Raw genomic sequence first — 16,671 nt, forward strand, 5'->3', positions numbered from 1 at the left:
CCACAGAAATGTTTGACTGGAGGCTCAACACATATTAGATGATAGTAGCCAGTGCTTAATTTGAAAAATAAAATACCGGCTATATACCACATTTATTCTAGTATGTCTGTGACACATCGGAACAGGCAGCTCCCTCACCACTGTTGCCACCAACCAAGGCTGTTACCCACAGTGTTAATTTATGTGGGGTTAAAGCTGTGACTCACACAGGCTCATGCTGGTTGAAGGATGCACTGATTATTGCAGACACAATATATGACTACCTATCAACCTAACATAGTACTTGTGTCTTCAAATGAGACCCGTGTTTAAGTACTTCTTTAAACACATATGGGCCTCATTACGACCCTGGCGTTAAGGGTTTAACGGCGCCGTAAAAGGTGTCGGTGCCGTTAAACCCTTAACGCCTGATTACGAGGTCCCTTTGCGGGACCCGACCTTAACGGCTGGTTTTTCCAGCCGTTAAAGTAGGGACCCGCAAAGGGACTTTGGTGCTAATAACGGTACCGCAATTTGCGGTACCGTTATTAGCGCCTTCCCCATTCCCATTGAGCCCTATGGTGCTAAAATGGGAATGGGGAAGGGCCATGGCGGCATGGGGAATTACCGCCCCGCCAACCTCGGAATGGGGTGGTAATCCCCCATTCCGCCATGGCGGACACCGGCATGGACCATGGTGCTAATAGCGCCATGGTCCTCAGCCTGGGTCGTAATGAGGCCCATAATCATTGTTAACAATTTCTCTGGTTCTTTAGTTGGCAAGTGGAACTTAATGAAAGTCTAGTCACAGAAAACAGAGCGAACTTGCTTTCCTTCTATGTTAAATTGATGGACAAATGCAGGCAAAATCATTACTGAACAGATGGACTTTCCTCTTAAACAGTGCAGCAAGATCTTCTCTTGTAGGTTGGCCTCAGGACAGGCACTCTTCGGCAGTGGCTTTTTTTCCTGGCCTTGCCTCAGCGTTGGAGCTGCTGGCTGTCCTGTTGTTGTCAACCCACTCTGCTGTGGCAGTGCTTTTGGTTACTGCCGTAGCCGAGCAGCACCAGTGTTATGCAGGCTGACTGAAGGAGTGTGCAGACATGACCAGCATGGGCGCCCAGGATTGTCCCCTTCAAACTCAGTGTTATTAATACAAATGGATAAATAGCACTGCCAAGCCAGTGGGTCTCCGCAGGTTCATGAATTACAACGTGCCAGCCTAGAATACGCAGACGCATGGCCAGTGCACACTGTTACTGCTTGTGGTGTGGCTACTGCTGAATGATAGCTAAAATGATAAAGTTGCTAAAAAGTACATCATAATCTAATTGAGTCTGGGGCTACAAAATGAGTGCCACCTGGGGCAAATAATCCCACAAATAAAGCACTGATAGTAGCTGATTTATTACAGTTTAGTTTGTGATAATCCGATGTTGGGCCCAATTAAAAAAGCGGATGTGCCCTCGTGATGCTACGGGCTCCTCACAACTAGAGTAAATAGGGGCCGCACATAACTAATTCAGCAGTTTCTGTATAAACGGAAGCTAATTCAGCATGCACATACTTTAATAGAACATTTTTAAATATCATCCGTATTTCCCAGTGTTTTATATAGGCTGTTCATATTTCCCACCAATAATTAACTATTGTTTGCAGTGAAACATGTTAGTAAAATTGTCAACATTAATTACAAGGCACTGTAAATCAAAAAAAAGTAAAATTCTCATATCGGATATTTATTGTTTCCATTAATTTATTTCCATTGCACAATTCCGCAAATCCCTTTTTCAATTACTGTTCTTAAATGAGGATACAAAGAATCTAGTAAACATTGTCCATGCTTGGGTTCATCTATTTAGGCACAATGTAATAAAGCATGAACCAACTGTCCTTACCAAACTCTGTACCTTCAGAGGTTTGAGTGTATACTATAAGATAAGATGGTAAGGAAGGAAAGCTGTACAGCAGTGCCCTGAACAACCCTTCAAGTACTGATGGGAAAGTCTTTGCTCTCAGCCACCACTAAGCACAACTTATTTCACCTAAACAATTGGCTGAGGGTTGTATTGTGACATATAGCTGCTATGAGGTAAGGTCACAAACAAAAAACACAAATACAATCATGGATCTTTTGAACAAAAATCATAGGATAAAGATTATCTTTTTATTTTTCCTCCACTTCCAGATAATTGAAATAATGCATTCAGGATGTTGATTAAAAGATTAAAACAATCGGTTCTCATGTAAACTTTAAAAATGCAACGAATTCCACCTATCAATTAAGAAACACAGTGCTGAAACTGAATTGGATGACTCCAGTGGTATTTCAGGAAGTAAAAATGGCGTAGTGACTAAACAATGATTAGATCTTGTACAACCCCATTCGCACCAGGTTCAGGAGAGATGGGCGGAAACAGTACTATATCGCAAGGTATCGTATAAAACAGTACAAACTGACTTTCTCTATCAAATACAGCTCCTTGTCCCCCAGTTGTTTTTTTCCGACACGCATAATTTGATGATTACTGTTCCGCTCATGTGTACTCGCCACTCTAATCACCTTCTTAGTATTTTCAAAGGGTTTGAGAATAACCTCTTTCAGCCCCATCCTCCTCCTTCCTTCTCTCCATCAGCTTGCCCCTTCTCAACCACTGTCCACCTATTCAGTAGCACTCGCCCATCTTAGACTGATTGGAATCGATTTCGCTTTGCTTTAGTACAACATTCTTTGAATCGAGAGACCTTAAAGCAGTGATATGGAAGACAGGTTTCCTGGTGCCAATAAGCTTTGCTAAGAGGAATGACAATTAGTGTATTTATTGAGCCAGCTATAGGCTATTTCTTCCTCTGAACCTTATGTAGACTTTGAAAAGGAAGAACCACCTTGTGTGCTTCAGTTAAACCCTTTTATATATTTTACATTCAGAAAAAGCCACAAAACTTAAAAAATAGGATACCGGGAATCAAAGACTTCAATTCACTGCATATAATTTAAAATAGAACGTCCCATTGTAGAGACTCTAAAAGTGTCCTTACACATCTGATGGGAGTATTTTTATTTAATCTGAACCTCTGCCAGAGTCGCTCCCTTTCACTTCCTCTGAAAAGATTGGACCTTTTACCAATCCAATTGCTTGTTTCTGACATTTTTTTCTTAGACTTTAGAAACAGAAGGCAAGAGACTTCACATCTTCTTACCCAACTACTTCCAACCATTTAAAATGTTAAGCATGGCAGTATTTTCCATTGCTAAATGGTAGAAGGACGTCCACATTTGTAAGCTTGGAATGTATGACTTTTGCCTGAAATGTTGCCTTAAGCACAGTGCGGGTCTCAGGACAAGAACATCCTTTTCCCCTAAAGTAGTCTTTGGGTACCATGTTAATCAGGAGATTTACCTTCCTTTTTTCTGAATCTGTCTTTAGAGCCCGAGAGAGCTATCCTTTGCCGAGAGGTTCACAGAGGTCTCCAAATCTTGACTCACACAAGGATGTTCGGTCTAGAGGCAAGCTGTTTTATATACAAGGTGGAAGTCTGCGCCATGTTACTCTACATATAGCTTGAATGGCAGATAGATGTACTGCTGCCATGTTTTTCGGTGTTACTTTGAGGATGTTTGCTAAAGAACAGGCATTCAGCAGTTTGTTCAAGCTCTGCTAAAGAACCTCTTAGGCTAATTAAACCCACTCCCTCCTCTGAGTATGGTGAAAGTGTGTCTGGATGAATCAGGAAGTATCAACTATATAATATAATGACCCCTTGTACTTTAGGAAGCAGCCCCCACTTCCTGTGGAGGTTGCTATCATTCAACTCCCTCTTCATTTCCATAGTACTGCATGATGTAGCGATGAGTACTGAGATTCCGATAGTTTGTGGCATATGATGTTGTTAGAGCCTGTGCAGGTGCAGCCAGGCTTGAATTCTTTTTTAAATTCTTTGTTGGGTACATAATGTTCTGATGCCACTACACATCCAATGACTGTGGTGGAACGCGGAAGGCAACTACAGAGTCACTACGACGAGTAAGGTGTTCTTTTGCACTGTTTACATTATCATTTTACCATACTGATTTTGAAAAAAGCGTCCAGTAATAGAAGTTACACTATTTCGGATTATGAATCTGTTAATTTTTAGATATTCTGTGGTGCAAATATTGCGTCCAGATAGGGGGATAGCGCTCTTCATAAAAGCTGGCTAAAATAGTTTGTATTATATATTGTTGGGTATTGCGTGAAAGCTGGGCAATGGTAACACATTATTTATCGTGATATGATTTAAAGTATGTTTTCATTAACGTACAACTTCAGTGCGATAGTTTCCAGTGAATATTCTCTTCTAGTATATTTTCTACTATTCTGTCATCCATTAATATTATTTTACAATAAGGCATTTTGCACAGATAAGGCCTTGCACAAATCATATTCCAGTTTCTTTAAAAAAAAATATTTACAGTAAAGAGGGCTTACAAGGTGTAAAGTCAGCCTACATCCTATTGTCTTTTTATCATTCTCCGCTCCTCTGAATATCGCTACGGCTGCGTGGAAGTATGCAGCAGCTGCTTCCCTGACTGGCCACTGCTTCACTCACTCTCTGAAAAAGTCAGGTTTGATTGCTAACGCACTGCAGCAACATTTATTTGAGAAGGAAAGGAATCAAAAGCAGTCTCGCCATCATAATAATTTACACTGGGGTCATGGGGGACATTGCAGCTGAAGCGTTACTCCGGGTAACGATTGGGACAATGATATAGCACCACTTGGAGCAAACCCTACAGACCCTCCCATTTCTTTTTGTACTTCGGATATACACAATGGTCTCACTGTCAGCCATGGGTAAACCCAATGCATTTGTTTCCTAGCGCGCGTGCGTGTGTGCGTGTGCGTTTGGCCCAATGGAAACGTATCCCATATAGAAACAGATACCTTCCAGGAGAAGGCAAAGTGGATATTTCAGAGTGTGTGACCATTCTGCTTTCTTTGTGCTGGAGGGAACTGACCGTAAAGACGAGAAGCACTGAGAAGCACTCCACAGCCACTATGCTGGTTCTTTCTCATCAATGGTTGACAGGCATTCACATCGGTGTACACCATGTTAGCCTTGGGGAAATGGATCACACATTCACTCCACAAAGGTCAACAAACAACGGCCAGATTGGTAAACCTTGCAACCTCACCTGAGATAGGGCAGCTTTCACATGGCCGCCTAATGTATAAGGCTCACTGGCTATGTGCCAAAACATTGAATTATTCAGCTCCTGTAATGTTTTGAGGCGGGGCATTACAAGCAAGTGATGAAGAGTTTTCTCCTTGATATCAGTTTGGTGGGCGTCAAAAGGTCTTGTCTCGTACTTTGGGAATTTGTTTTTCAAAAGTTACTCATCAGCATCAAATGATCCTGTGACAGTTATCTGCTAAAGTAGAGAGAGACGCTGGTCCCAGGAGTGATATGAGATGGCCGTATTGCTGGCAGACCTGATGGCATCCATGACCATTTGCCATGATCAGATCATACAGTGGTACCAATCATGATCTTGTAATTCCTCACCTTTTCAGAGAATATGCCGCAATGGCAATCATCCCGTACATCATTTCATGAAAAAAAAACAGAGGTTACTCCAGCATCCCAGCATTTTTGTCCCTATTCAAGTCAAACTGGGAAAGATCAATTTGAAGACCAATGTGTATCTTTGCAGGAATCCATTTTTCATCTGTCTGTATTTTTGGCTTCAACTTTCTTTCGGAAACCTCTGAAGGGCAGGTGTGCAGCCATGGTCCCATGGTCTACTGGCACAAGTCTCAGAGAGAACATGCGGCTTTCGCATTTCTGAGCACAGATAGACCGTTTAAAAAATGGCGAATCTGCGTGCAATTATCAGAAGGCAATAAATAGAAAACCTCTGCGCTATGTTCTTCTAGCACGTCTCAGGAAATTAAACATGTCTCTCGTTAAAAAAACATACAATCAATTATCGTGAGGCTTTTTCTGAGATGAATTACAATCCAATGGTGGTGGTGACACTCTTGTGCCATTGGCTCAGTGGCCATCGGGACTGTTGCGCACATTTTTTATTTCCAGTGCTAGCTGCTTGATTTGGACATCCCTCTGGTTTACAAGCTCACGGAGTCGTCGGATTTCATCCTGCTGCCTGTAGAAAATCTGTAAGAGCTGGAGAACAATGAAAGATATGTTATTTTCTTTTTTTTAATGAGGTTATTTCATTGCCATTTAAAACATTTGTAACAAAGTCACTTCAGAGCGTGAGAGATAAGTGGCTGAGCCGTGCAGACAGTAGTTGGGGAAGATTTTGAAGTGAGAAAGTAGGACTCGTGGTGTAAGGCTGCATATATTTGTCTCACTGTTATTCATGAAGCGAACACTAAGGAAAAGATTTGCGAAAGAATTACTATGGAGATGTCTCACACATTTAGGAAGGGGGCTGGAGGTCATACCTGGGGGAAAAAGGATTATAATCCCCCTTGGTTCCATCCTTATAGGGTTACAACATAGGATAGACTATTTTGGAAAATTAGCGTTGGACAGTAACTTGGAAATAAATCCAACAAAATCCAAGATCATCACCTTTAAGAAGAATTTGCAACTACATAATTTGAGATGGTATGTTAATTTATTTGCATTTATTTATTTATTTATTTATTTAGTGCTAAGGACAGGCCTGCAGGCATGGGAGCACTAAAACAGAAAAAGACATACAGATCCAGTCATAGAGCCAGAAAAGTGACAAAGGCCAGGGAAAGTGAGAGCAGTTCTTAGAGCACGCTTAATGAAATCAAAGGAACGACATGCTCTCAGATTGGGTGGAAGTGCATTCCAACATCTTAGCGCAGCATAAGGAAAGGACCTCTGAGAAACCACAGTCAATCTAACTCTGGGCACAGACAAAAGTGAAGAGTTGTTAGATCTAAGTGCCCTCACAGTAGGTTTCTGTCAGACAGATACGCTGAACTTGTGCCATATAAACACCTATGTGTAACAGAGATTAGGCAAAAGGTAATTCTAGAGGCTACCGGGAGCCAATGAAAAGATTTCCTGGATTCAGAAATGTGATCCCTCCTGTGAAGAACCTCAATAGCTCATACTCTATTATTCTGCACGTTCTGCAGTCAGGCAATTTCCCCTTTACCACTGCCATTCTAGAGAATTGAGTAATAATCTAGTTTGGCTGCCACTATAGCCCTATGCATTAGTTGCCTGATTACCATAGCTCAAAAACGGTCTCAGCTGTGCTAGTAATTTCAGATAATATGAAGATGATGAGCCAAGACTGCTCACATACGCCATCATATAAAGCTCCTGATCCAGGATTCCACACAGTGTTTTAACCCTAGGAAGTGTAGCAATCATACAACCAGCCAATTTCAATTCCCGAAACTCTAGACCAAGCTTTTGAAGTTGGGCCTCCATACCTGCGATCATTAGCTAGGTTTTGGTGTCGTTGAAGGGTGAAGATATTAAATAATGTAGATGACAAGAAGGATCCCTGAGGGACCCCTCAAGTCACCAGGAAATCGTTGGCCATAAAGTCACCCGAGAATACCCTAGCTGAGCGGGGTGACAGAAACGACTTGATGTAGAGGGCTGCTGCAGGTGAAAAACAGGCAGAAAGTAGCAGCCTAGATACCAGCAGTGAACGGTCAACTAGGTTGAAATCTGCCGACAGATCAAGGAGCATAAGAATTGCAGTGCCACCTCTCTCAAAAACCTGAAGCATATTTGCCTTCAAATCCAATAGAGTTGATTCTGTAGAATGAGCGCTACGAAAACCAGACTGCCATTGGCCCAAGATCCTTTTCCTTGACAGAAAATCCTGTATTTGAATATAGGCCACCTATCCAGAATTTTCAGCATAAACAGAGTGTTGGTATTAGACCTATAATTCAAAGGGATATTTGTCCTTTGGGTCAAGTGTTGCTTTTTATGATGGAACAGAGCCTTCCCTAAAGAAGGCATTAATATATTTCACAGTGAAAGGAATAAGTTGTGAGGCACATTCCTTAACAATCATAGTAGGACAGGTATCTCCCTTACAATCATTGGGCTTAAGCTATTGCACAATGACTAAAACCTCAGAATCCGTAACCATCCTAAACTCGAAAACAGGATCAGTAATCTCGGAGGTCAAAGAAGCAATATTTGATTGCAACCCCTCACACACTGTTGAACTGGGGTATTCAACCCAGCCCTTTAAGACGAGGCAGGAGACAGATGGGGATGCAGAACGTACTCAAACATCAATAATCAAACTGACTTAGGAAGTTGTCAAAGTACGCCTGTTATAATGTCAATTATCTAAAACAGGGAATTAAAACAAACATCAACGAAGTTGCTCGATCTTCTCACTCGGTGCATTACATAAAAAATCAGGTTATATACTAAAAACGTATAATTTTTTACGTCAATCTGCATGACAAACAACAAAAACCTACTTGGGAACGTGATAGGCTTACAGGGAACATCTAGGTATATGTTCCATACTTGCCAGGGAAGGTGATTGGGTATCTAACATCAGGTGGGGCAAGTAAGCCCTCCTCTAGTGCAGGTCACTACAAATGTCATCAAATACACAACGTCCCATTTGTTATAACACCTATAGGGCTCTCTATTACGTGGCCCTCTATAATTGGTTGGCACCCTTGCACCCCTCTTTAATATTCCACCCACAGAAGCAGCACGCAGGCTTGCACCCAGGTGCTGGTGGGCTGGTCATAACCATAGCTTCCCACCAATTAGCCTGTCATCAATCATCACACTTGCAGTCTGCTAGTCAATTAAGGCTTTGAATTTGGCCTTGGAAGTATTCCTTGCTCTGGAGAATACGAGGGAGTATAGACATACTCTGTCTTGTTGGTTTCGATACAGCTCCTCATAGTGTCTATTTTCATCTGACCATGTGACTGCAGACCATGTTTTCGAGTCTTACTGCATTTAAAATACTATTAAATGATGAACCTCTGACGTCTTTAATGTTCTCGTTCCTCACCTAAGACATGAGTTTGTTCCTTTCACACGTTCTATAACTGTTGTACGCACATTCACGGCCACCGCGGCCTTGATGTCCTGGTCTTGGGTCAACCAAGCCTTTCTTTGATTCACCTCCACGGTTGAGTTTTCGATTTATAACTGCAACACACTGAAAAAGCCTCTCTGTCTTCTGGGTCCAGCTCTGCTAATGTGCGTTGTGGAATCATCCATAGCCCTTACATTTCCTATGTATATACGTTGGCGCACTGCCGCAATCTATTCACTATATAGCTAGCCTTTAAGAATACTTTGTCTACTTGCGGTACTGCTTCTGTACAATTACAAAATGACTTGATAACTTCTTCATTATTTCTGTAACACGAGAACCCACCCCGCGCCCTCTTCCTGTTTCCCGGTCCCTGCCACCTTCCAACCCGCCCACCCCTACTCCCATTGGCTCGCGATCACTGTGCATCGAGTCTAATGACTCGTGAATCCTTACCGGCTCCATTTCCCATCAGGAGCACGGTAAGTGTTGCAGCATTGATTTGAAGTAATTTGCCCATATTGTGTTGGCCCAGAGTCCCCCAGCAGGCCCCTGTGCCTCCAAAACCTACCTGTGCCCTCTTCCTGGTTCCCGGTCCCTGCCGCCTTCCAACCCGCCTACCCCTCCTGCCATTGGCTCGCGATCACTATGCATAGAGTCTAACGACTCGTGAATCCTCACCGGCTCCATTTCCCATCAGGAGCATGGTAAGAGTTGCAGCATTGATGTGAAGTAATTTGGCCATATTGTGTTGGCCCCTAGTCCCCTAGCAGGCCCCTGTGCCTCCCAAAGCCACCCCGCGTCCTCTTCCTGTTTCCCGGTCCCTGCCACCTCCCAACCTGCCCACCCCTACTCCCATTGGCTTGTGATCACTGTGCATCGATTCTAACGACTCATGAATCCTCACCGGCTCCATTTCCCATCAGGAGCACGGTAAGTGTTGCAGCATTGATTTGAAGTAATTTGCCCATATTGTGTTGGCCCCGATTCCGCCCGCAGGCCCATGTGCCTCCCAAACTCACCCCGTGCCCTCTTCTTGGTTCCTGTTCCCTGCCGCATCCCAAACCCGCCCACCCCTGCTCCCATTGGCTCTCCCTACCGGTCTTAACTGGCCTCCCAAGGCAGCCCTCTGCCCGGCTGCCTCACTCAGCTAAGGACCCTGAGGCAAAGGATGGCTCCAAAGTGACGGCTCCTGATCGTATCTGCAGGTATCCGCAGGAGAAGCAGCAAGTCAGTAACCAGACATCAACCACCAACAACCAGCCAACCCTACCACCCAAACCTACAAACCCTACTGTTAGAACAGTTGAATTTGTAAAGTGTGCCTAACTATGGTATAGCTGAATTAGAAAGTGTGAATAACATCATCCAACTGTGGTATAGTTGAACTTAAAATGTGTGAATAATATCATCCTGTGGTACAGTTGAACTTAGAAAGTATGAATAACATCATCCTGTGGTATAGTTGAACTTAGAAAGTGTGAATAACATCATCCTGTGGTATAGTTGAACTTAGAAAGTGTGAATAATATCATCCAACTGTGTTATAGTTGAACTTAAAAAGTGTGCCTAACTTTGGTATAGCTGAATTAGAAAGTGTACATAATATCATCTTGTGCCATAGTGAATTTAGAAAGTGTGCCTAACTCTGGTTTAGCTAAACTTAGAAAGTGTGAATAATATCATCCAACTGTGGTATCGAACGGATGGAGTTGATGAAACCTGACGGAACGGATGAAGTGGATAGAATGGATGAAATGGATGGAAAGGATGAAGTGGATGGGAAGGACTGAACGGGTGGGTGGAATGGATGGAGTAGATCATGTGGATGGAGGAGATGAGTGGACAGAATGGTTGACTTGACGATGCAGATGATTGAAAGGATGAAATAGATGGCACCGATGAAGTGAATGGAACGGATAGAGTGGATGGAACGGATAGAGTGGATGGAACGGATAGAGTGGATGGTATGGATAGAGTGAATGGCACGGATAGAGTGGATGGCACGGATAGAGTGGGTGGTACCGCTAGAGTGGGTGGTACCGCTAGAGTGGGTGGTACGCATAGAGTAGATGGAAGGCATAAAGTGGATGGAACCGATAGAGTGAATGGGACAGACAAAGAGAAAAAGAGAATGGAACTGATGAAGAGAATGGAACTGACAAAAAGAATGGAACAGATGAAAAGGGCGAAAGTGATGCTGTGGATGAAACTGATGAAGTAGACGAAAAACTTTACTGATAAACCACCATATCACACTACTACGCCTACTCTATCCTATACACCATCATTCAATTAGAACACAGCTATGCTATGACACATTCGGCCTAGCTGTTCTCATACGAACATGACCCCACTAACAACTCATCATCCTAATAAAACACAGCTAGACGAGCACATTTCGGCTAGCTTTGGGCGTCTCCTCAGGCCTAACGCAGCTAGAACTCAGTCTGAGGGTTCACCCTCCAGACTGAACACATCCAACTGATTTCCTCAGCACCACACCTACCGCTATGAAGCAGCTACCATGCAACAACCACACCAGCTGCACACATATCCGATGCGCCCACGTATCATACCACACTCTCGCTCTACTGACCTGAACTATGGTTCCCGAGGGCGTTCAACTTACCAGCGCTTTGAGGTAATACCAATGATACATAAGGCACTATATAAATGCCAGGTAACATAACATAACATTGAGCCTGAAGTTTTGCTAATCTTTAATACCTCCTCTTCTAGAGCCTATAGAATATTTATGTTCTCTCGTTTCTGCATCTCCTCTGGGTGTGTCAGCTCTGCTCTTTATGACATCAGCCACGTTCCCTTTTTCTCAGTTTTCACCCTTCCTCCAGGATTTCATTCAAATGGCTATCATACTGATGTGTGTGCATATATGACTTTCTCAATGGGAATCTTGCTTCCAGGATTCTCCTTGTTATTGGTATCTTTACAGGTACTGCTCGTGTCTCACACTCTGGTTCCCAACATATAGGTAACATGGCTGAGGAGCTTTGGGTTGGGGTACTTGGCTCCATCTTTACATTCCTCCCTCTGGGCGATTCATCGACCACTCTCTCATCAGTCTTCACATCTAGACATCCTTGCCTGAAGAAATGCTTCTTTTAGACTCACATTTTTATGACTACCTTCAGGCATCCTGGCGATTTCACATGCTCATCCTTTCTCCAGGATATGACCATGCATTGTCCACTTGGACTGCAGTAAATCCATTTGCCCACATACTTCTTGTGGTTCTTTGGGTACAGGAACTCCGTTCCCTCAGGTGCATGGATACTAAATTTCACATAGTCTCTGATTTCTTCATCTGTCAGCTCTTTACTTTTCCATCCTGATTCAACATCATTCATGATCTTCATTCCTACAGTGTTCTTTGCAGTCTTCTTGCATTGTGAGATTATTATCCTGATCACACAAAATCCAAGCAATAGTACTACTATCAGGGCTCCAAGGAACTTGAACATATCTGTCATCCATTGTGGAATCCATGAAAAGAGTGATCCAAACCAACTGTCATCAGCAATATCTTCCACTTCGTCTATCATCTGGAAGTGTAACTTCATCAGCATCTTTACGGCCACTATCAAGTTACCATTCTCGTCGTCATGAGAAGGTATGAACGTGCAACATGATTCTCTAATTTTGGCATAAACACCTCCATGCATAGCTGTGATCATGTCCAGGACATATCTATTCTGAAGAGTTGTGTTGAACGTCTGCAAAAACTCCGATCTGGTTATCTGTAACCACTTAATGTTTGCATCTGCCTGGGCATGAAGATTATCGTGAATATCGATTAAGTCTTACTAAACAGTCTGTGTTCATATGGAATGGAGGCAAAGGCTTCTATTGATTTAGCTGAGAAATAGTTTTCTCTTTTCATTCGATTTAGGAGTTCAGCAGATATCTTCTTCCTCAGGTGAGCATCTACTTGTGGAAACACGCCAATGTTCAGGTCACTTTTAGGAATCACCGATGCTGGAACATGGACATTTACTATAGAACTAAGTCCTCCCCAATCCTTGAGCAGCTTCATGTAAGCTCTGGAACTACAAGCCCAGTAGTGAGCCATTATCACTGCTGTTCCAATACTAAGTCCTGGTGCAATAAAGATTCGACCACAATTCTGATTCTCAACAAGCTTTCTTGTGCCGTTGTTTCTGAAACACAACTTTGCACTTTCCAGAGGCACTATCTGTAAGGCCCCATATTTGTCTTTGACCCATGTCAGTAGCTTAGTAAGCCTTGGCCATAACAGTTTGCATCCATTCTCCACAATGTCAATAGTTGGTTTGTAGCATCCAATCACTACCCATGCTCTGCAGATAACTACACCTTCTTGCCATCCATCTGGAGAAAGTATGGATCCCCAAATCTGCATCTGGCCTCTGTTCTTCCATCTTCCGATTTCTTCTGCAGATTTTCCTGGACTCTCGAGTCTTCTATTTACTTCTCATATGATTCCAGCCCCTTTCACTCCAGGCTGCTCGTATCTTATCACATGATATGATATGGCATTTATAACGCGCCTATACACAAGTGTGTCAAGACACGATGAGGCAAGGGAGGGGAAACAGAGGGAAGACAGAGACAGCGATCCTACTAGGCTGGATGACATTCAGATTGCGCAAGTTCAGGGGAGCGGGGAAGGGGAAAAAGTACGGGGGAAAGGGAGGGGGCAGTGCAGTACGTGGGATAACAGTAAAATAAATAAAGACAATAAATAATTTATGAAAGTGCTGCCAGCTGGTGGCAAGTGCAGGGGTAAATGCAAACATCAGGTGCCAAGTGCTAGAAGGGGCTCTACGGATACAGAAACAGTCCCAGAGTGCAAGTCTTGCCAGGGGGGCAGTGCAGGTGTGCAACTGGTGGGGAGGGGACCTGGGCCAGGGATCAGAAGGTAGCCAGGTAACCAGTGCAGTTTCAAAATCAGCCAGGAGATCAGCAGGGGAGAGGAAGAGCGAAAGCATAAGCAAAGAGGAAGGTATTGAGGTGCTTCCCGAACCACAGATGGTTCTCCTGAAGTTTCAGAGAGGCAGGGAGGCTCCAGCAGAAGAAACATATCTACCACCAACTCGCTGCTTGGAGAAGCCACTAACCCTGAGGGAGTTGGAGGCGGATGAGCGAAGAGCTCGAGAAGGAAGATATTTAGGAAGAGAGAGTTGAGGCCCCAGAAGGCCTTGTGGACAATGCAGAGGGTTTTGAACTTAATCCTTGCTGCCACTGAGAGGGAGCCAGTGCAGGGATTTAGGTCCTGGAGAGATACGATCCCTGGGCTTGAGGCCAAGGACAAGTCTTGCAGTCCTGATTTGGATGAGTTGCAGAGGGCAGAGAGTGGAGGCAGGCAGATTTAGAAAGAGGCTGTTGCAGTAGTCCAGCCTAGAGAGAATCAGAGCTATGGAGACACTGACCTTCTGGGGGAAGGAGAGGAAAGGAAGAATACTTCAGAGGAGGTGCTGGTGGTAGTGTGACTTCTTAGAGACGTCAGAGATATGAGGAGAGAAGGAAAGTGTGGAGTCTAAGATGACCCCGAGGATTTTTGCCTCACAGGTGGAAGCGGGAAGAGGGCCAAGAGAGGACGGCCAGAGAGTGACAGGAAAGGAGGGAGCAGGTGTGCAGATGAGGAGAATCTCGGTCTTACTGGCATTAAGGCAGAGATCATTGGCGGCATACCACTCCTGGATGGCGGACAGACAGTCAGAGATGAGATAAGGAGAAGAGTTGGCAGAAGGGAGCTTGAAAATGAGTTGTGTCATCCAAATAGCACTGAAAGTTGGGGCAGAGAGTGGAAATGTAGTGGGGCAGAAGTGCCAGGGATTGGTTGAACAGCCAGGGATAGAGTTTAGAACCCTGGGGAACACCATAGGTAGAGATAGAGATAGAGGAGATGATTTTCCATATGCATTTTTGCTCTTGTTTTTGTGTCTTGAACATAATCATCTTCATCTGGATCTGTCCATTCTGTTGCCCATACTAAATAGGCTGTTCAGCCCATGAACTGACCTCTTGCTCGGCAGAGTGAGTGGCATAATGGCGCTGATAACAGTGTTGTAAAGAAACAAAAAGGAGAGAAAGAGAGGTAGAGCACGAGCACAGGTTAGAGCGGGGAGCTTTGGGCAGAAAGGTACGGTGAGCTGGGAATGTGAGAAGGTGAGGCAGTGAAGGTGCCACAAGGAGGTGTGCAGGTAATGCAGAGCGGGCTCTGCAAAAGACAGCAACATGTGTGGAGAGCAAAAAATGGGAAAAGGGGCTGCTGCAGAAAGTGGATTGAGCAAGCAGTCCAGGGTGGCGCTGGGAAGGTAAAGGTGACCAGCCGTGACAGACTTGGTCAGTAAAAATAGGGAGATAGGAGGGGAGAAAAATAGGGTGCAGTGGCAGACAGGCAACTACTGTACGAAAGACGTTTGGGTGGACAAACCAGATTGAAAAATTCAGAGCGTCTACTGGGCATTAGTGTCCTGAATTTGCACGTAATCCTCGATTGTCTCAGCAATTTCAAACGTTCCCAAAAGAGTGCTAATTAATAATTAACTTTTACTTTCCCCGATATTAGAGATTTTTCTGTGACCTCTTTACGGAAATGGTGTTTTGTTTAAAGCCCCGCGGTAAATCCACTGATATACTGCCAAACTCTATTACTGTTATCGCCACATGGGCCTGTGGAGTTACCAGTGGTGGCAATTCCCAATTTTTGGAGTCCATAGAACCCCATGTTTTTTTGGGTGGATTTATTGCTGTCAGAATGACCATGCAGTAAATCCACTAAAATTATAATTTGGTGGTGCAGGAAAAGTGGCTGTGATGGAATTATCGGCAATTTTTTCCAGCCCTGCCAAACTTGTAATGAGGCCTAAATTACATTAATCATGAGCCTACAACCATAATTTAAAAAAACCTTAATTAACAACAATTTACTAACTTAATAATTTACACGCACAAACAAGTCCAAGATTGTGGTATAGATTAATCATGACGTGCAACAGAACATAGTCCATCATTATGAATTTGGCAGGAGTTCAGCGGTATTCCCACTCAGCTGCCGCCAAAATCGATTACTGTTACCACCACTTGGACCCATGTGGTTACCACGGGTTTACAAGTGGCGATATGGTGGTGTAAATCCGCATTTCCAGTGGGTTTTTGTTGAAACTATCACCAATGGTAGTTCCACCTCAGTAATTCTATAGAATATTCGCAGTAGAGGGGTCAGATTTACCCCCAGCTTTTTCCTTACCACCAATTTCGTAATTCAACGGGGATCAAATACACCGGTAACAGAATTACTGCTGCATTCCTGCTGATTTTGCCCGCCCCGCTGACCTCATAATTAGGCCCTTGCGAGCACAGAGAAAGGATGTCATAAGAAATTCTAATGTTAAATTCCCAGCTGTCCTAGGGTAAGGTAAAGATTGTTCTGAATTGGATATGCTGTGGGAGATCCTCATATCTATTTCCCCCTGAACCGATCTAAAAAATAGCATAGGTAATGCCAACAGTTTGGACTTTTGTGTAGGCATGGGAAATGCAGTTGCCAGGCACTTCCATAGGGGTATTACCTGCCATCAATGGTAGCATTTGCAAAATGATGCAAGTACCGCAGCATATAATAGTAGTGCCTGGCACATGCCTAATTTACTTATACA

At 43.7% G+C, this 16,671-nt stretch overlaps 1 protein-coding gene across 1 annotated transcript in view; it reads right to left on the minus strand.

The window, feature by feature from the left end:
• Positions 1 to 1,717: 1,717 nt before the first annotated feature.
• CORO2A (coronin 2A) overlaps positions 1,718 to 16,671 on the minus strand; it is a 633,746-nt gene continuing 618,792 nt past the window's right edge. Inside the window, exon 12 of the mRNA XM_069626393.1 lies at positions 1,718 to 6,147. Within this exon, the coding sequence (XP_069482494.1) occupies positions 6,016 to 6,147 (132 nt within the window). The 3' untranslated portion in view covers positions 1,718 to 6,015. The remainder of the gene's footprint in view (positions 6,148 to 16,671) is intronic.

This window comes from Ambystoma mexicanum, chromosome 6p, assembly GCF_040938575.1.
Source record: "Ambystoma mexicanum isolate Mex_15411 chromosome 6p, UKY_AmexF1_1, whole genome shotgun sequence".
Lineage (NCBI taxonomy): Eukaryota > Metazoa > Chordata > Amphibia > Caudata > Ambystomatidae > Ambystoma > Ambystoma mexicanum.